Source organism: Coregonus lavaretus (assembly GCF_964263955.1).
Source record: "Coregonus lavaretus genome assembly, chromosome: 29".
NCBI classification, from domain to species: domain Eukaryota; kingdom Metazoa; phylum Chordata; class Actinopteri; order Salmoniformes; family Salmonidae; genus Coregonus; species Coregonus lavaretus.
In genome coordinates this window covers 37,385,327-37,406,205 of record NC_140016.1, presented here as the reverse complement: position 1 = coordinate 37,406,205, position 20,879 = coordinate 37,385,327, and the positions used below count along the sequence as shown (strand labels likewise).

Genomic DNA, 20,879 nt, shown 5'->3' with positions numbered 1-20,879 from the left:
GAATTGTCACCCCTAACGAGATGAATATATCCATTAGAATTCCTTAACGAGGGTAAATCCACAAGGCTGCTAATTTGTCCGTGCTCCATCTTCTCTCCTCAGAGAACTGGAGGACTTGATTGTGTCTCTTGATGACAGATAACATTAAAGCCACTAAATGTACCCAGCTCCAGATGCTGCAGATTGTCAACATTAACTAGTTTTCCATTATAGAGCAGATTAATGTAACACAGCAATACTAATAGACGTAACCCCAGTATTGTGAAAGGCTGGGAGCCAAGCGCTGTTGTTAATGGTAATCATCATTATATAATGTTCTGTTGCTAACCAGGGTTCTGAGGGTTTGTGACGCATGTCTAAACCAGTGCACAGCATGAGGTTTTAACATAAGTCTGTTCTTAAAAACATCATACTCTGATTAGTCACTAAATCTATTCATTTTAACATCTAACATGTCCTTTGTACCACCATCAATCTAAAACCTACTTAAGGCCTTCCAAACTCACTAGAACTCAATTTATTTAAAATTGTGCACAATGACAAATGGTAAAAAGAGTAGTTAATTAACACAGACAATTAATCCCGACCAATTATCGTCACCAAGACAGCAGAGAACATACAGCAACACCTCTCTGTCTTAAGGGCCCTCTTCATTCTACTTGTCATAATGCCATTAATTAGAGACACATTCTTTAATTAGAATGCACATTGTCACTGACTAAAATTTTGTCTAATTTAGTAATGACAACAACAGACAAACACACGCACGCACACATGCACATACAAGTCCACACATACACAAAGACAGATACAGACCTACAGAGACAGACACACAAAGCACACACGCACACAAACGCACACACACTTCCTCCTGTCACATTGCGCTCCGTGTGACAGATTACTCAGTGAGAGAAAGCTGAAGGCATTGTTGAAGGAAATTCTGAGGTTTGATTGGCAGGTTCTGTTGGGACGTAACAGCCAGGTTAATGTGTGAGAGAGCTGCAATCATAGCAGAGCAGAATTCTGCAGCTTTAGACAGTAGATCTTGTCAATTATAATAGTATCTTATTGTACCTGGAGGCAGGCTGGGTCTCTTCCTCTTATTGCTGTTCTCAGCTCCGTTCTCCAGAGGACAGTCTGACACCAGCAGCCCGTTGGAGTTGCTGAACTGCAGGGGCTCGTTGTTGGAGGACGAGTCAAAGGACAGCGGATTCAGTCCTGAAACACACAGAAACACAACGAGCGGCCATGTTAAACCAGATGGACCATAGCTCTATAAACCACGATAGAAACGATAGAGTTATACTATTGTAACTACAGTAAATAGAGAGATACAACTCTATTGAACCTGAACAAACCATGTGTTCTCTATTTAACAGAGTCAGGAGTTGAACATACAAAATCAAAAGAATGAAAACATACAGTTCCCTTTTCAACAGAGTTCACTTACTGAAGAACATAAGGAGACTCCCTACAAGAGACATAGATCATGAGTACAATCTCTAAAACTCCAGAGTTCTGTGTCTCTCTGTTCAGGTCTTTAGACAGTGGGGACACTAGGGACAATCTCTGAACATTATCTCTGGTCTCTTTTCTAATCCAGCGGTTTAATTTCCATCCCATCATATTTCTGTCCTGAGAGGAACAAAGGCAGGATTAAAAACACAAAGACCCCCATTAGTTATGAACCCACCACACACACTCTTAATATAATTATATTATCTAAAGTGACTACAGGCTCCGATTTAGAAATGGGCCAATCTGTCCAACAGCTCCAAGCAGACAATCCTTTCTAAAACAAGTCCTTCTATTCCTCCGATAGAGAATAAGTGTCTTCCAGAAGATAAAGCAATGTGGAGAGTAGAGGCTGATGAATTATGGAAACAATAACAATGTGGATATTGCCCCAGAATCCCAGAAAAAAATAGGGTGATTCTTCACGAAACCAGGACAAAAAAAAGACAATGGTAGAATCTCAATTGCATACTCCTCGCGTCCCTCTCTCCTCGCCTCCTTCTCAAAACCCCTCTGACCTTATCCTCCAATGGGTTTTGAGGAGGCAAGGAGAGAGGATGTGAGGAGAATGTAATTGAGAATGCAAAATCGCCATGATTATGGGGATTTACAGTCCAATTTAGAGTAGCTATTACAGCGATAACATACCATGCTATTGTTTGAGGATAGTGCACAACAACAAAACACTTTTGTCACGGCAACTGGTTTGATACATTCACCTCTGACTGTCACGGTTCTCTAAGACCGAACCCAGAAGCAGACCAGGACAAGGTGAGTTGAACGAATGTGAGTGTTTATTTACAGATAAAAAAAGATGCAGAATAGTCCAGGAGACAGAGCAGGTGGCGGAGATGAGTAGGTGATGGTGAAGTGGCAGATGAACTGATGGCACGGCAGGGGTTGGGTGAAGGTTCCGGGAGAATGATGTTTATGGCTAACGATCCGGCAGGGAATGGCTGTCAGGTCAGAGCTTATGAAGGGGTGATGATCAGGACCAGGTGTGCCGAAGCTGATGAGAAGCAAGTGCGGGTAATCGAGAGATCACCCGCCTAGCAACGTCGCCCGGCAACCGGACAGGGTGCGTTCAGGCACCTTCGGGAAACAGGAGATACAGAGCAGAAAAATGGCAACACAGGCAGGAACAGACTCAGGACGCAGGGTTCATGACAGTACCCCCCCTCCGACGAACGCCACCGGGCGGACTACCCAGAGCACCAGGATGGAGGCGGTAGAAGTCACGAAGGAGGTCAGCATCAAGGATCTGACGCCGAGGAATCCAACTCCTCTCCTCAGGACCATACCCCTCCCAGTCCACGAGATACTGGAAACCCCGGCCCCGCCGTCTGGAATCCATGATGCGGTGCACCGTGTAGACAGGACCTCCTCCGATCATCCGAGGAGGAGGAGGTGGAGGGGGCAACAGAGGGCTGAGGAGAACAGGCTTGAGGCAGGAGACATGGAAGGTGGGATGGACTCTGAGCGTACTAGGCAACTTGAGTCAAACCACAACAGGATTAATCACTCTCTCCACCACAAATGGACCAATGAACCTCGGCGACAGTTTCCTTGACTCAGTCCGCAGAGGAAGGTCCCGTGTAGCCAACCAGACCCTATCTCCGATTGCATAAGCGGGGGCTGGAATACGGCGACGATTCGCCTGGAGCTGATACCGGTCAGAAACTCTAAGGAGGGCCTTTCTGGCCCGATGCCAGGTCCGGTGGCAACGACGAATGTGGGCCTGGACAGAGGGAACCGAGAGATCTTTCTCCTGAGAAGGAAACAAGAGGGGTTGGTAGCCGTATAGGCACTGGAAGGGAGAGTAGGGAGAGTATTGTGAGCATACTCAACCCAAGGCAACTGAGAGGCCCAAGAGGTGGGGTTGGAGGAAACAAGGCAACGCAGCATGGATTCCATCTTCTGGTTGGCTCTCTCCGCCTGTCCATTAGATTGGGGGTGAAATCCAGATGTGAGACTGACTGTAGCTCCAATGGCCAAACAGAAGGATTTCCAGACAGCAGAGGTGAACGGAGGGCCACGGTCGGAAACTATGTCACTGGACGTCTCAGAGGCAGAGGGAAGCTTGGAGATGGGCACAAAGTGGGCGAACTTGCTGAATCGGTCCACAATAGTCAGAATGACCGTGTTCCCCTCAGAAGAGGGCAACCCAGTGACAAAGTCCAGGGCCAGATGCGACCATGGTCGCCGGGGGATCGGTAGGGGGTGAAGAAGTCCAGAGCTGGGCCGATTGGCACTCTTGTTCTGCGCACAAACTGGACAGGCAGCAACAAACCTCCGAGTATCTTCTCCCATGGCAGGCCACCAAAATCGTCTGCGTAGAAGCGCCATCGTCCGAGCCACGCCAGGGTGACAAGACATCTTGCTGGCGTGGGACCATTGGAGGACAGCCGAACGAACCGACTCAGGCACAAACAGGAGATACAGAGCAGAAAAACGGCAACACAGGCAGGAACAGACTCAGGACGCAGGGTTCATGACACTGGCGGTAAATAATGTACTTACATTCAGTAATCTTGCTCTAATTTGTCATCGTGAGGGTCATGTAAAATGTAGCATAGTTTTGCTTGATAAAATCAATTTTTATATCCTAACACGATCCATGTTGTATACAGCGTTTTGCATGAATTCAGACTCTTTCAACTTGCAAAAAAAATCACATTGGCAAAGCGTTGCTTAACCATGTCAAGTTTGGCCTCAGACACTCTAGAAGGCAACCAAACTTGTTTCATCATTCTATTACTTATTGGCTACACAACACGTCAATTAGCCAATGAAGGTCAGCCATCATTACGCACGAATGAGACAAGCGGTGTTCACTTGATTGACAGTGTCTTGGTCCAATGACCACCTACCGTTTTGAAAGATACAGCACCAGTCAAAAGTTTGGACACACCTACTCATTCCAGGCTTTTACCTTTATTTTTACTATTTTCTACATTGTAGAATAATAGTGAAGACATCAAAACTATGAAATAACACATATGGAATCATGTAGAAACCAAAAAATAGCTAAACAAATCTAAATATATTTTATATTTGAGATTCTTCAAATAGCCACCCTTTGCCTTGATGACAGCTTTCCACACTCTTGGCATTCTCTCAACCAGCTTCACCTGGAATGCTTTTCCAGCAGTCTTGAAGGAGTTCCCACATATGCTGAGCACTTGTTGGCTGCTTTTCCTTCACTCACGCTGTCCGACTCATCCCAAACCATCTCAATTAGGTTGAGGTCAGGGGATTGTGGCGGCCAGGTCATCTGATGCAGCATTCCATCACTCTCCTTCTTGGTCAAATAGCCCTTACACAGCCTGGATATGTGTTGGATCATTGTCTTGTTGAAAAACAAATTATAGTCCCACTAAGCCCAAACCAGATGGGATGGCGTATCACTGCAGAATGCTGTGGTAGCCATGCTGGTTGAGTGTGCCTTGAATTCTAAATAAATATTTGATTTCAATAACCATTTTTTACATTAATTTATGAATACTGAAACATACACTGCTAAAAAAAATAAAGGGAACACTTAAACAACACAATGTAACTCCAAGTCAATCACACTTCTGTGAAATCAAACTGTCCACTTAGGAAGCAACACTGATTGACAATAAATGTCACATGCTGTTGTGCAAATGGAATAGACAACAGGTGGAAATTATAGGCAATTAGCAAGACACCCCCAATAAAGGACTGGTTTTGCAGATGGTGACCACAGACCACTTCTAAGTTCCTATGCTTCCTGGCTGATGTTTTGGTCACTTTTGAATGCTGGCGGTGCTTTCACTCTAGTGGTAGCATGAGACGGAGTCTACAACCCACACAAGTGGCTCAGGTAGTGCAGCTCATCCAGGATGGCACATCAATGCGAGCTGTGGCAAGAAGGTTTGCTGTGTCTGTCAGCGTAGTGTCCAGAGCATGGAGGCACTACCAGGAGACAGGCCAGTACATCAGGAGACGTGGAGGAGGCCGTAGGAGGGCAACAACCCAGCAGCAGGACTGCTACCTCCGCCTTTGTGCAAGGAGGAGCAGGAGGAGCACTGCCAGAGCCCTGCAAAATGACCTCCAGCAGGCCACAAATGTGCATGTGTCTGCTCAAACGGTCAGAAACAGACTCCATGAGGGTGGTATGAGGGCCCGACGTCCACAGGTGGGGGTTGTGCTTACAGCCCAACACCGTGCAGGACATTTGGCATTTGCCAGAGAATACCAAGATTGGCAAATTCGCCACTGGCGCCATGTGCTCTTCACAGATGAAAGCAGGTTCACACTGAGCATGTGACAGACGTGACAGAGTCTGGAGACGCCGTGGAGAACGTTCTGCTGCCTGCAACATCCTCCAGCATGACCGGTTTGGCGGTGGGTCAGTCATGGTGTGGGGTGGCATTTCTTTGGGGGGCCGCACAGCCCTCCATGTGCTCGCCAGAGGTAGCCTGACTGCCATTAGGTACCGAGATGAGATCCTCAGACCCCTTGTGAGACCATATGCTGGTGCGGTTGGCCCTGGGTTCCTCCTAATGCAAGACAATGCTAGACCTCATGTGGCTGGAGTGTTCCTGCAAGAGGAAGGCATTGATGCTATGGATTGCCCGTTCCCCAGACCTGAATCCAATTGAGCACATCTGGGACATCATGTCTCGCTCCATCCACCAACTGTGTTGCACCACAGACTGTCCAGGAGTTGGCGGATGCTTTAGTCCAGGTCTGGGAGGAGATCCCTCAGGAGACCATCCGCCACATCATCAGGAGCATGCTCAGGCATTGTAGGGAGGTCATACAGGCACGTGGAGGCCACACACACTACTGAGCCTCATTTTGACTTGTTTTAAGGACATTACATCAAAGTTGGATCAGCCTGTAGTGTGGTTTTCCACTTTAATTTTGAGGGTGACTCCAAATCCAGACCTCCATGGGTTGATACATTTTATTTCCATTGATCATTTTTGTGTGATTTTGTTGTCAGCACATTCAACTATGTAAAGAAAAAAGTATTTAATAAGATTATTTCATTCATTCAGATCTAGGATGTGTTATTTTTGTGTTCCCTTTATTTTTTTGAGCAGTGTATATGTATGTTTTTATCTTGAGGTGATTTGTACCACTGTGTATTCAATACGCCATCTTGTATACCGGAAGTGTCCCTGTTTTTGTTTGCTTGGAAATTTGATACTGGAGAATTAAACACTTCTTTGAAAGATTTGAATGACCTCTGACCTCTGTTCTGACTTTCTGGTGAGGCCTGATCACCCTCACTAGAGAGACTACAAACTTTGGGTGAGATTTAAATGTAATAAGTAAACACTAATGATTAGGAAGAAGTTCATAATTTAACAATAGTCCTATATATGATTCGGACCATGAAAAGGAGAGCAAGAGAGCGCTAGCCCTGAATGAGGGACACCTGTCGCTAGTCAATTTTACTATTCCTTGAATTGCCTTATGGGATACATTAATTAAGTTAAGATATAATCAAATGTTGTCAATTTCATTTCATTTATTATTTTGGTTTAACAGTCAATGTTGTTGTTTAATTTTTTTGAACGCATGCATCACGATGTGAGTTATGTGGCCAATACTGGGAATTACTGGTCCCTTGGGTCCTTTTGGTAAATATGCAAATTATATTAAGAATATGAGCAGTAGTAATGAATGTGTTATGGGTTAGATGGAATATGTTATGGACAAATGTATTTCTGGCCAGAGACAAAGTACAAAGGGGGACGGTTTCTGAAACTCGTGGACTGCAACAAGCTGCAAGAATGTGCACTTCCTAATTTCAAAGCTTGTCCTGACTGATGAGAAGACATGGTACAGTAACTTGCGAAAGTATTCACCCCCCTTGGCATTTTTCCTATTTTGTTGCCTTACAACCTGGAATTAAAATGGATTTTTTTGGGCGTTTGTCTCATTTCATTTACACAACATGCCTACCACTTTGAATATGCTAAGCTGCTCCAGCTCCTTCAAGTTGGATGGGTTCCGCTGGTGTACAGCAATCTGTAAGTCATACCAGATTCTCAATTGGATTGAGGTCTGGGCTTTGACTAGGCCATTCCAAGACATTTAAATGTTTCCCCTTAAACCACTCAAGTGTTGCTTTAGCAGTATGCTTAGCATTGTCCTGCTGGAAGGTGAACCTCCGTCCCAGTCTCAAATCTCTGGAAGACTGAAACAGGTTTCCCTCAAGAATTTCCCTGATTTTAGCGCCATCCATCATTCCTTCAATTCTGACCAGTGTCCCAGTCCCTGCCGATTTAAAACATGGTGTTCTCGGGGTGATGAGAGGTGTTGGGTTTGAGCCAGACATAGCGTTTTCCTTGATGGACAAAAAGCTAAATTTTAATATCATCTGACCAGAGTACCTTCTTCCAAATGTTTGGGGAGTCACCCACATGGCTTTTGGCGAACACCAAACATGTTTGCTTATTTTTTTCTTTAAGCAATGGCTTTTTTCTGGCCACTCTTCCGTAAAGCCCAGCTCTGTGGAGTGTACGGCTTAAAGTGGTCCTATGGACAGATACTCCAATCTCCGCTGTGGAGCTTTGCAGTTCCTTCAGGGTTATCTTTGGTCTCTTTGTTGCCCTCTTTGCCTGGTCCGTGAGTTTTGGTGGGTGGCCCTCTCTTGGCAGATTTGTTGTGGTGCCATATTCTTTCCATTTTTTTATAATGAATTTAATGGTGCTCCGTGGGATGTTCAAAGTTTCGGATATTTTTTTATAACCCAACCCTGATCTGCACGTCTCCACAACTTTGTCCCTGACCTGTTTGGAGAGATCTATGGTCTTCATGGTGCCACTTGCTTGGTGGTGCCCCTTGCTTAGTGGTGTTGCAGACTCTGGGGCCTTTCAGAACAGGTGTATATATACTGAGATCATGTGACAGATCATGTGACACTTAGATTGCACACAGGTGGACTTTATTTAACTAATTATGTGACTTCTGAAGGTAATTGGTTGCACCAGATCATATTTAGGGGCTTCATAGTAAAGGGGGATGAATACATACACACGCACCACTTTTCTGTTATTTAATTTTTCAAATTATTTTTTTTCATTTCACTTCACCAGTTTGGACTATTTTGTGTATATCCATTACATGAAATCCAAATAAAAATCTATTTAAATTACAGGTTGTAATGCAACAAAATAGGAAAAACGCCAAGGGGGATGAATACTTTTGCAAGGCACAGTAGCATACTGTGTCTCACATAACAATGTTCTTAAGACTTTCTTCCCACGGGTGAAGGCTTCCCTGCTCAACCTAACAGGAGAATCTGAGCATTGTCTGCGCCCTGGAGACTTTGTGGCGGTAAAAGACTACAGAAGAAAGAGCTGGAAAGACCCTAGGTGGAGGGGCCCGTACCAGGTGTTGCTGGCTACCTCAATGATGGTGAAAGTGGCAGAGACAGATACCTGGATCCATGTGTCCCACGGTAGGAGAGTTCCAACCCCAGAAGAGGAAAATGGCCCCGCCATTGTGTAGCATTGTTTTCTTTTGTGTCTGTCTCTGTCTGTGTGTCTTTGCAGTAGTGACTCCAAACTTCCCTATAGGTACGCTGCCAGAAGGACACTCTCCGCAGACGATGTCGATGGATTGAGAGGGACTCTGCCTGATCCAGAGACTCTAGTGACAGAAGAAGGTCCTGAGCCAAAGAGACCATACATCGTCACCCAGGCTGCACCGACGGCTGTACGGATAGAGGGGAGCTTGACTTGGTATCATCTAAACCACTGCACCAGAGTACCACGAGGAAACCGACGACCTAGAGATGAGGGAACTGAGGATGCTGTAGCTGCCCAGAATCAGGAGATGGGGAGGATGGCAATGGGAATGATGAGCTACGTGCTCTGGCTAATTCCCACGGCGGAGGGGCAGACCTCCAAGACATCCCAGACCTCCAAGAACCTACAAGACCTTCAAGAACATCCTACAATACCTCCAATATTCTACAAGACAACCGAGACTCACCAGATTTCCCCACCGTTGATTTCTCTACCCTTGACTAGTCCCCTAACAGAAATTGGAAACCAGAACAGTTGAATAAGGAAAATGGCATACTGACAAGAGTAAAGAGCACAAGAACAAGACAGAGAAGAGAAACAGACAGGATTAGAATGTATATTCCTGCACAAGCAGGAACCACAACTGAAGTACAGAAAAGGATTGCTATAAAAAGTACGAGGGTCAAATTATTATTGGTGTGGGAGGAAGCATCACAAGGATTGTGGGGAAATCACATGGGGTAACTGTGACCTTAAGATAATAAAAGAAAAAGACAGGTGGATCATAGACATAAGGATAACAGCCCAAGACTTAGATAAACAATTTGATATAGTACTTATAAGTGCTACATTTCCAGGGGGCAGGGTTGTTGAAGTAGTTATTCCTTGGGAAAGTGCACTAACCCCTTACATGTTAGAGCCCCACCAGACGTAGAAGAAAGGGAATGGATGGAGGCGCTAAACAATGACTGGTATAGATGGGCACAATATATTATATTAAAATGAAAGAAAGAAAATGGTCTAATATGCACTTAATCTCCTTTAAAAGAATTAACAGCGGTTCCAAATCCTCACAGTTACCAGGACTGTGCTATGTTCAACCACAACTTCTGTCATCTAAGGAACTCGGAAAGACCATATTGCCCAGCAGAATGTTTGTCTTATTTAGGAAATCCTAAATATAAACCATTTTATAGTCAACCAGGATGAGGAGAGAAATGTGAGCAATTAGACGTTAGAATAGAAACAAGGAAAAGGGAAGCACCAGATAAATATCAAATAGACTATGAGCAAAAATATGAGTGTTACAATAAAACAATCGGGTTATATAATTTGGGAGAATTCAAAGGAGAATGTGAAATTACATGGCACCTCGATACAGATAGCTTTTGGAATGCAGACACCCCTCAAAGAAAAATCTATCAGGCAGCAGGGTCAAGTACTGGAGTAATAGTTACCCCGGAAGTATGCGAAAATCAAACATTGGCATTATCAGCGCCAGGTCGCTTAGTTGTTAAGAGCGTTGTGCCAGTAACCGAAAGGTCGCTGGTTCTAATCCCTGAGCAGACTAGGTGAAAAATCTGTCGATGTGCCCTTGAGCAAGGCACTTAACCCTAATTGCTCCTGTAAGTCGCTCTGGATAAGAGCGTCTGCTAAATGACTAAAATGTAATATATGAGGATCAGTCAGTGGCAATTGCAGATTTTTTCTGGGTCTGTCAGGGGCAACTAAGGACATTATTACCAAAAGGATGGAAAGGGATCTGTGCCTGGGTACAGTTAATACAAAAAGTTGTAATAGTTGACTGGAAGGCTTTATAGGTTGATACACGAGATACTAAAATACAAAGATCAAAAAGGGCATATGAAGCCGATCCGAACGTACAGATAGATGCTATAGGCCAGTCTAGAGGAATTCCCAATTAATTTAAAGATTAAATCAGGATTTGAATCAATCCTTTGGATAACTCCTAATAAAAATTTGGAATGGATCAATTACATATATTACAATCAACAAAAGTTCTTAAATTAGACTGACTCAGCATTGTCAGCGCTGGGAGAACAAGTACAGGCAACAAGTAGAATGACTTGGCAAAATAGACAGGCTCTAGATTGGCTCCTAGCAGAAAAAGGAGGAGTCTGTGTTATGTTTGGAAACGAGTGCGGCACGTTTATTCCTAATAATACTGCCCCGGGAGGAACATTCTCTGAGGCAATGATCAAGCTTAAAGGATTGAGACAGGAAGTCAAGAAAAATGCTGGGCAGGATGCACGTGCCTGGGATTGGTTGGACTTAACTTTTGGAAAATGGGGAGCAATGTTCAATAAAATGGCAATGATAGGTATAGCACTGGTATTAATGGAAATAGTATTTTGCTGTGTGTTGCCATTGCTGAAATCCCTGTTGATCAAAACAACGGTAAAACAAATGACTGTGAGGAGAACGGCTATAAGGACCGAAACCGAATGGGACATGAAATTGACAGACGTCATCCCAGTTCCAGGGAAACCAGAACACTATATGAATTCTAACAGGAAGCCTTGTAACAACAAAGGAGGACCACTTAACTGTCCTTATGTAAACCCAGAATGTGTATATGGGGTAGTGGCAGGAGGAGGATGGGCTTGTCATGACTACAAGGACCAGCAAAACCTGGACAAATCTGGAAGTGAAGATATTAATCTCTCAGACTTAAATTGAGATCTAACTTGCTCATCCTGTGACTCTGCGATGAAGTCGACAGGGTGATAAGGGGAGTATATTAGAAATTGGTATTAAGAATAATTGGTAAAACATCATCATTTGTCATATAGTCTATGATTATATGGATTTCTTGGATTGGAAATGAACTCAACTAAACTGTTATGATCTGTCCTCTCTCGAGGTTCTTACAGATGGTGTCTTGATGCAGAGCAGGGATAATTCGGTCAAGAACGGAGTGAACCTCAATAAAAAAAAAAAATTCTAACTGGCTGAAGATGAGCAACAAAGGCGTTGAATAGGGTCATGTCCAGCACCACTTCTACCAAGAGACCTGAATCAGAACCAGCATCCAATCGAAGTTTGCAACTGCCTTTTCTCTCATGCCTTTTCTCTCAGGAGTGTGACAGGAGTCCATGTGGAGTGGGCATGAAGAGAGATCTGTTCAAATACAACATCTCTCATGATACTGGTATACTATGTGGCAAATGGACAAAACATAATTGGGGTAGAGGTGGTGGCGGCTCAGGTGAGACATTGAAATTAGGACATTGTCATGGGCAATCCAAGTTGAACTATGAAGCTATCTGAAGAACATAATGAAGAGACGCCAGAAGATTGAGTGCCAGGGAAGGAGGGGTTGTTATTTGATTAAGGACGTCTACACACTGCTAAATTTATAGTAATTTAGACTACGAATGCATTGAGATACTGATCTGTAGTTATTCTCCTTATGAGGAAGCTAATGCTAGAATTATGGATGATTATACTGTAGGTTAATATAAATGTACATTCTGCCAGTGTCAATGGGTGCTAAGTTGAGGGTTTTAACTTTGAGTGATAGGACCAATGTGAATCACTACGAATTGTCATTCTAAATTTGTTTTGGATAATTAATTTGATTATGATTATGAGTTGTAAGCTGACTGATTGATTTGAGTAAGTTATTAATATGTTAATAACTAAAGATGTTGACACTGCAATTAATGTATTAGATATTGATATTGATTCCTTTGATTGTTATACTACTTGTGATATGGGTAAAAAAGTTATTTGAGCTAAAGATGTTGACACTATTCTCAACATGACCTGGTATTGCGTATACAATCGCAAGATAACTGCCTTAAATAGATATTATGGTTAAAACAAAGCTACGTTAGTTTTAATGTGTTAGGATACACATATATGGCTTATTTAGAGTAGAAACGTTTTAATCTTACTGTTTGAAAAATATAATGTTAATGCAAGGATTGTGCCTTATATCATGAACATGTTGATTTTTATGTCACAGTATTCATATTTTAGTCACTATATACATTTTAAGTATTTGGATGTATTGACATGGGACTATTAAGTCCCAAAGGGGGGATTGATGTGGTCTTTACGTTGATATGTTATTTTTTTTAGATTGGTACATCGCTGTTGCTGGGCAAGAACTGAATTGGTTCCTCTCACTGGGTTTGTGTGTGTGTGAAATGGAGATCTGACCCTGGGTCGAATTCCTCGCACTGACCTAATCCAAGGCTGTCCTGATTTATCAGTGACTGAAACTAGAGTGTTATCCTTTGCCTCTATCCTAAGGCATATTACGGGGATGGAGTTAGGGTTGAACAGAGTTCAGGCTAAATCCTTTGTCTCTCCTTGGGTGTCTTCTTGATTAATTACAGCATGACGGGAGGGGAGAGAGGGGTTGGGCTTGGGTATGTTTGAGAGATTGATTGTGGACCTGCCATGTCCAACAATCAATCTCCAGGTCAAGCCAGGGTGAGCCAGGGTTGAACAGAGTTCAAACTGAACATTATTATTTTTACATGATAGGGCTGTTATTTGTGCATACATAGGAGGGGAAGTCAGATTTCGCCACAATCATACACTAAGAAAGTGGGCGGAGCGGTCAAGAGGGGGAAACTGGAGACAGTGGTGGGGGAACCCAGGAGGGAGGGGTTAAGCTAAAATGTATGTGAAATTACTATATAAACTGAAAGCTGGGAGGTAGAAGGGAGATGCTTTGCAAACCACCTCGGCTCTATTGCTTATGTAATAAAGTCTATCTTAATTCATCAAAAACTCAGAAATACTTTGGTTATTTAAAAAAAAAAAAAAATTTCACCTTTATTTAACCAGGTAAGCCAGTTGAGAACAAGTTCTCATTTACAACTGCGACCTGGCATTGATCAGTATAAGGACAAATTTGCCACAACATTTTAAGATTCTTGTATTGTTTTGTAAGTCTATCCATGATTGTGCACCCCAATACATGTCAGACATGCTTGTACCCAGTAGGTCCCTCAGGTCCTCTGGCACTGGCCTTTTAACTATCCCAAAGCCAAGGACCAAGAGGCCTTTAGTTACTATGCCGGCAGGATCGGGAATAGCCAGCCAAAGAACCTGACGGGGGCGGAAACTGTGGACATATTTAAAAGAGATCTTAAAACACATATTTTTAGCTTTTCTTTCTCCTTAGAGTGCTTTTTATTCGTTCAGTTTTTATGGTTATTGTTTTGTTTATTGTGTAGTAACATTATTATTATTTATTTTTACATTTATGTGAAGCACATTGCATTGCATTCCATGTTGGAAATGTGCTGCATAAATAAAGCTTTGAAACTGTCAAAGAAAGTACAGAATTGCCTTCCCTCAAACCCAGAGAAATCTTCCCTATAAGCCTTATGCAGCAGACTGTATGAGTTGTTATCTAATGAAAAGGACAAGTGTTTCATTCCTGAGTCTGTCTGTCTGCACACCTAGTGCTCACTACACATAAATCCACCCTCCATCTCTCTACTCTGCCGGTCAGCATCCATCTGGCAGCCTCTCTCACTCTCACTTAAAAAAAAAAAAAGGTCATTTAGAAGACACTGTTTTCCAGAGCGACTCACAGGACCAATTATTGTTAAGTGCCTTGCCCAAGGGCACATCAACAGATTTTTCACATAGTTGGCTCAGGGATTCGAACCAACGACCTTTCAATTACTGGACCAACACTCTTAACAGCTAGGCTACCTGCCACCTATTGATGCAACACAGAATTTCATGTTCAGTGGTTCAGTGAAAGTTCTCCTGAACGGAGTCTACAGATTTCTCCCAGACCAGACAAATGCTTCTGTTCATCTTATAAACACACTAGAGTTTCACTGTAAGAGTCTGCAAAAACTGGTTGAATCAACGTTGTTTCCACGTAATTTCAACCCAAATATTCTATGTGATGACGTTGAATCAACGTGGAAAACTGGTTGAATTTGCAAAAAGTCATCAACGTAAGGGATTTTTTTTTTTTTACCTAATTCCAATGACAGGGTTACATTTTTGGTTGACTTTACGTTGAATTCAGATTGGTTGACAACTCAGTGGGCAGAGTTTAAGAGGTTCAAGAAGAAATGAAAGGAAATCAGGAAATACAGAGAAAAGAAAGCTAGATGGATAGGGAGAGGATAAACATAGCAATTGAAGGAGAGTCTGTCACACTTGGCCTGACTCAGTGATTGTAGAACAATATTATGCAGTCCTCCTAACCCCTTTGGATTTATTTTGGGTATCTGCCTCTCTCTCTGTGCTGTAATGTGTTGTCCTGTCCTGTCCTGGGGTGTCCTGTTTTATTAGTAGTGGGTCTCATCTACAGTAAGGGAAAAAAGTATTTGATCCCCTGCAGATTTTGTACGTTTGCCCACTGACAAAGAAATGATCAGTCTATAAATTTTATGGTAGGTTTATTTGAACTGTGAGAGACAGATTAACAACAAAAAATTCCAGAAAAACGAATGTCAAAATTTTTAAAATTGATTTGCATTTTAATGAGGGAAATAAGTATTTTACCCCTCTGCAAAACATGACTTAGTACTTGGTGGCAAAACCCTTGTTGGCAATCACAGAGGTCAGACCTTTCTTGTATTTTGCCACCAGGTTTGCACACATCTCAGGAGGGATTTTGTCCCACTCCTCTTTGCAGATCTTCTCCAAGTCATTAAGGTTTCGAGGCTGACGTTTGGCAACTCAAACCTTCAGCTCCCTCCACAGATTTTCTATGGGATTAAGGTCTGGAGACTGGCTAGGCCACTCCAGAACCTTAATGTGCTTCTTCTTGAGCCACTCCTTTGTTGCCTTGGCCGTGTGTTTTGGGTCATTGTCATGCTGGAATACCCATCCACCACCCATGTTCAATGCCCTGGCTGAGGGAAGGAGGTTCTCACCCAAGATTTGACGGTACATGGCCCCGTCCATCGTCCCTTTGATGCGGTGAAGTTGTCCTGTCCCCTTAGCAGAAAAACACCCCCAAAGCATAATGTTTCCACCTCCATGTTTGACGGTGGGGATGGTGTTCTTGGGGTCATAGGCAGCATTCCTCCTCCTCCAAACACAGCGAGTTGAGTTGATGCCAAAGAGCTCCATTTTGGTCTCATGTGACCACAACACTTTCACCCAGTTCTCCTCTGAATCATTCAGATGTTCATTGGCAAACTTCAGACGGGCATGTATATGTGCTTTCTTGAGCAGGGGGACCTTGCGGGCGCTGCAGGATTTCAGTCCTTCACGGCGTAGTGTGTTACCAATTGTTTTCTTGGTGACTATGGTCCCAGCTGCCTTGAGATCATTGACAAGATCCTCCCATGTAGTTCTGGGCTGATTCGTCACCGTTCTCATGATCATTGCAACTCCACGAGGTGAGATCTTGCATGGAGCCCCAGGCCGAGGGAGATTGACAGTTATTTTGTGTTTCTTTCATTTGCGAATAATCGCACCAACTGTTGTCACCTTCTCACCAAGCTGCTTGGCGATGGTCTTGTAGCCCATTCCAGCCTTGTGTATGTCTACAATCTTGTCCTTGACATCCTTGGAGAGCTCTTTGGTCTTGGCCATGGTGGAGAGTTTGGAATCTGATTGATTGATTGCTTCTGTGGACAGGTGTCTTTTATACAGGTAACAAGCTGAGATTGGGAGTGTGCTCCCAATCTCAGCTCGTTACCTGTATAAAAGACACCTGGGAGACAGAAATCTGTCTGATTGAGAGGGGGTCAAATACTTATTTCCCTCATTAAAATGCAAATCAATTTATAACATTTTGGACATGCGTTTTTCTGGATTTTGTTGTTGTTATTCTGTCTCTCACTGTTCAAATAAACCTACCATTAAAATTATAGACGGATCATTTCTTTGTCAGTGGGCAAACGTACAAAATCAGCAGTGGATCAAATACTTTTTTCCCTCACTTTATCTCTGTGCAGTTTAACCCTGCTTTGTCCTTGCTGGGTCACTGCCTCTGCCTCAACCCTATCCTACAGCGACTCTGTCCAACACACTGGGCAACAACATCTGGCCATAAACACAGCTCACGCCACAAGGAGAAGGGGGGGAAGTATCACGATTAACTTCCCAGGCAAACAGAATATATAACAGGAGGGTGGAAGGCTGGGCAGCAGGAGTGAGAGGTATGGTAGGCTGGAGGAAGGGAGGAACCAGGAATTAGAACAAGGAGAGAAGAGAATAACCAATGGAGGAAATGATGACTTCAGAGAAGAGCATTACAGGGATTAGGAAAACGGTTCACATACAAATAGAGGACAAATATAAAGGGCACGTTAAGAGCACACTATACAAGACACATAAAGCGGATCGAAACCCTTTGGGAGAGAGGGTAACGTGAAACGGGAGTAGACCAGCAGCAGAGCTGTGAGGGCATTAAAAGGCTATCTAATAGCCCTATATCCAAGAACTACTGATGGCGGTGATAATGTAATACTGTTCATGTTAATGTTACTATGCATGTAGTAAAAAAAGTTGCCAAATGCTTGCTGAACACTCAAACATCAAAGTGCTGACTGAGAGCAGGTAGGGTTTCTCTCTCTCTCCTTCCATCTAATTCTGTTGTTCCTCGTCCCTGCCCATAGGGCCCCATGAGGGGTGGAAGGGAGGAGGGGTGGAGGGCTGCAGGATGTCTCTGAGATGCCTCAGAGCTCCTCTGTGATGACAGCCTGAGGAAAAAGGCTGCAATACTCTAAGCTGGAGAAATGAGACAGGATAATAGCACTGACAAATACCAGCAGGAGAAAGAGAGGAATAGAGATAGAGATAGAGAGAGAGACTGACAGAAAGAGAGTGAGAGCGAGAGAGACATAGAGAGAGAGCGAGAGCGAAAGAGACAGAGAGAGACTAATACAGAAAGAGAGAGGGTGATCATGTCACATATTGTAACAGTCACACACTATCACACTGAGCAGAGATCAATGAGAAAACAGAATAATAACAACTCTTACTCCACTCAATACCATTTATTATGTCTACCAACAGTGTGCATGTGGCAGCTAGTACTGTACATGTGGTAGGAAGAGTGTGTGTGGCAGGAAGTGTCTGCCAGCTAGAGTGTGTTCATAGTTGGCACTCTGGTCAACACAACATCCAGCTAAATTGAGTTAACACCCTATTTAGACAGAGAGACAGCTGTTAGATTGCACGTCTGAGAAGAAAGCTATATTAAACCTATGGAGCAAAGACCAGATCAGACTGTCCGTATGATTCAACATAGAGCTAAAATGAATGATACTGTAAAGTAGGTGGTGGTCTTCACTGTCTATATTGTTCACTACTTTCGTCAAAAGCAGTGTACAGTTGTGGTCAAAAGTTTTGAGAATGACACAAGTATTGGTCTTCACAAAGTTTGCTGCTTCAGTGTTTTTAGATATTCTTGTCAGATGTTACTATGGTATACTGAAGTATAATTACAAGCATTCCATAATTGTCAAAGGCTTTTATTGACAATTACATTAAGTTTATGCAAAGAGTCAATATTTGCAGTGTTGACCCTTCTTTTTCAAGACCTCTGCAAGTTCTCAATGGGATTAAGGTCAGGGGAGTTTCCTGGCCATGGACCCAAAATTTCAATGTTTGGTTCCCCGAGCCACTTAGTTATCACTTTTGCCTTATGGCAAGGTGCTCCATCATGCTGGAAAAGGCATTGTTCGTCACCAAACTGTTCTTGGATGGTTGGGAGAAGTTGCTCTCGGAGGATGTGTTGGTACCATTCTTTATTCATGGCTGTGTTCTTAGGCAAAATTGTGAGTGAGCCCACTCCCTTGGCTGAGAAGCAACCCAACACATGAATGGTCTCAGGATTCTTTACTGTTGGCATGACACAGGACTGATGGCAGCGCTCACCTTGTCTTCTCCGGACAAGCTTTTTTCCGGATGCCCCAAACAATCGGAAAGGGGATTCATCAGAGAAAATGACTTTACCCCAGTCCTCAGCAGTTCAATCCCTGTACCTTTTGCAGAATATCAGTCTGTCCCTGATGTTTTTCCTGGATAGAAGTGGCTTCCTCGCTGCCTTTCTTGACACCAGGCCATCCTCCAAAAGTATTCGCCTCACTGTGCATGCAGATGCACTCACACCTGCCTGCTGCCATTCCTGAGCAAGCTCTGCACTGGTGGTGCCCCGATCCCGCAGCTGAATCAACTTTAGGAGACGGTCCTGGCGCTTGCTGGACTTTCTTGGGCGCCCTGAAGCCTTCTTCACAACAATTGAACCTCTCTCCTTGAAGTTCTTGATGATCCGATAAATGGTTGATTTAGGTGCAATCTTACTAGCAGCAATATCCTTGCCTGTGAAGCCCTTTTAGTGCAAAGCAATGATGACGGCACATGTTTCCTTGCAGGTAACCATGGTTAACAGAGGAAGAACAATGATTTCAATCACATTTTAAAGCTTTCAGTCTGTTATTCTAACTCAATCAGCATGACAGAGTGATCTCCAGCCTTGTCCTCGTCAACACTCTCACCTGTGTTAACGAGAGAATCACTGACATTATGTCAGCTGGTCCTTTTGTGGCAGGGCTGAAATGCAGTGGAAATGTTTTTTGGGGATTAAGTTAATTTTCATGGCAAAGAGGGACTTGCAATTAATTGCAATTCATCTGATCACTCTTCATAACATTCTGGAGTATATGCAAATTGCCATCATAAAAACTGAGGCAGCAGACTTTGTGAAAATTAATATTTGTGTCATTCTCAAAACTTTTGACCATGACTGTACAATATAGGGAATGGGGTATCATTTGGGTTTGAGGTTTTACACTCCATTACCAAGTCAAAGCTGTCTGTCCCCAAAGACCTCTGTGCTCTGCAAATTTAGCTGCATGGATTTGTCTTATCAAACGCTGTGGCTGGTTGACAGAGACACTTATCAGACCAATTATGACTGTAGAGGTTTCCGCTCCCTCAAACTCTGAAAACATCCTTCTAACAATACGTCTGATTTAACCTTATCAATAACAGAATGTCTGCTTTGACAGCAGAAGTGGGGAGTCAAAAGATTACTTAATATGCAAAGCAGATAGTCGGACAGACCAATTAAAAAAACTGCAGGAAATTGCATCAAGAAAGAAAACAGACAAATAAATAATGAGTCAAAGCAAATCTGCTTTCCAATTTTCATTCCTGTTGAAAAAAGCACAGACTCACAGCTAGACAGACACACACACACGCACACACCCTCATTCTTGAAAAACTGTTTCATATTACAAGGTCATGACCAGTATTTGCCCATTTCTATTGAATTAATGTTGGAAAATCAAAACACTTCAAGCTCTGTGAAGAGGCCAGGGGGCAGAAAATCCCTATTCTGTGTCCAATTAGGAGACAAGAGGAGATTGGGCTATACTCTCAATTTCAAAGACACACACAAAGACAGATGCACACTAAGGGAACCCTGGCCTTTGTGTGCTCCCCTCAGGGTACAAAATCCCTTCAAGAGGACACGTGGCAAAAGGCTTCTACCTTTTTTCTGCACTGATATTCAAGTACATTCTTCAATCTGAATGACAAAACGCTAATTCCATACTTCACTGTTTCCTGATTTCATCAAATGATATTGAATCAAGATGATGGAAATAATTTATTTTGAGGGGTCATGACCTTCAACAACTGTGACTTCTTTGATTCTGGGTTACACCATATAAATAGAATCCATTTCTGTTTCTAGATTATATTTCTACAAGTTACACAGTGGCCAGCAGTGGCCTTTCTGACTGTAAAAATGTCTCAACTAAATTAGCTGCTTCCTGCCTAGAGAACAGTGACTTCCTGTCTAAATGTCACAGAGTCAATAAGGGTCACATTCTCTACCAGAAACCGTTAGTGATATTGGACCAAGGTCACATTCTG

At 43.2% G+C, this 20,879-nt stretch overlaps 1 protein-coding gene across 1 annotated transcript in view; it reads right to left on the bottom strand.

The window, feature by feature from the left end:
• LOC311105136 (ecto-NOX disulfide-thiol exchanger 2-like) overlaps window positions 1–20,879 on the bottom strand; it is a gene marked incomplete at its 3' end in the record, with an annotated part of 419,761 nt that overhangs the window by 304,267 nt on the left and 94,615 nt on the right. The window contains exon 2 of the mRNA XM_084147162.1: window positions 1,075–1,218. Within this exon, the coding sequence (XP_084003288.1) occupies window positions 1,075–1,218 (144 nt within the window). The remainder of the gene's footprint in view (window positions 1–1,074; window positions 1,219–20,879) is intronic.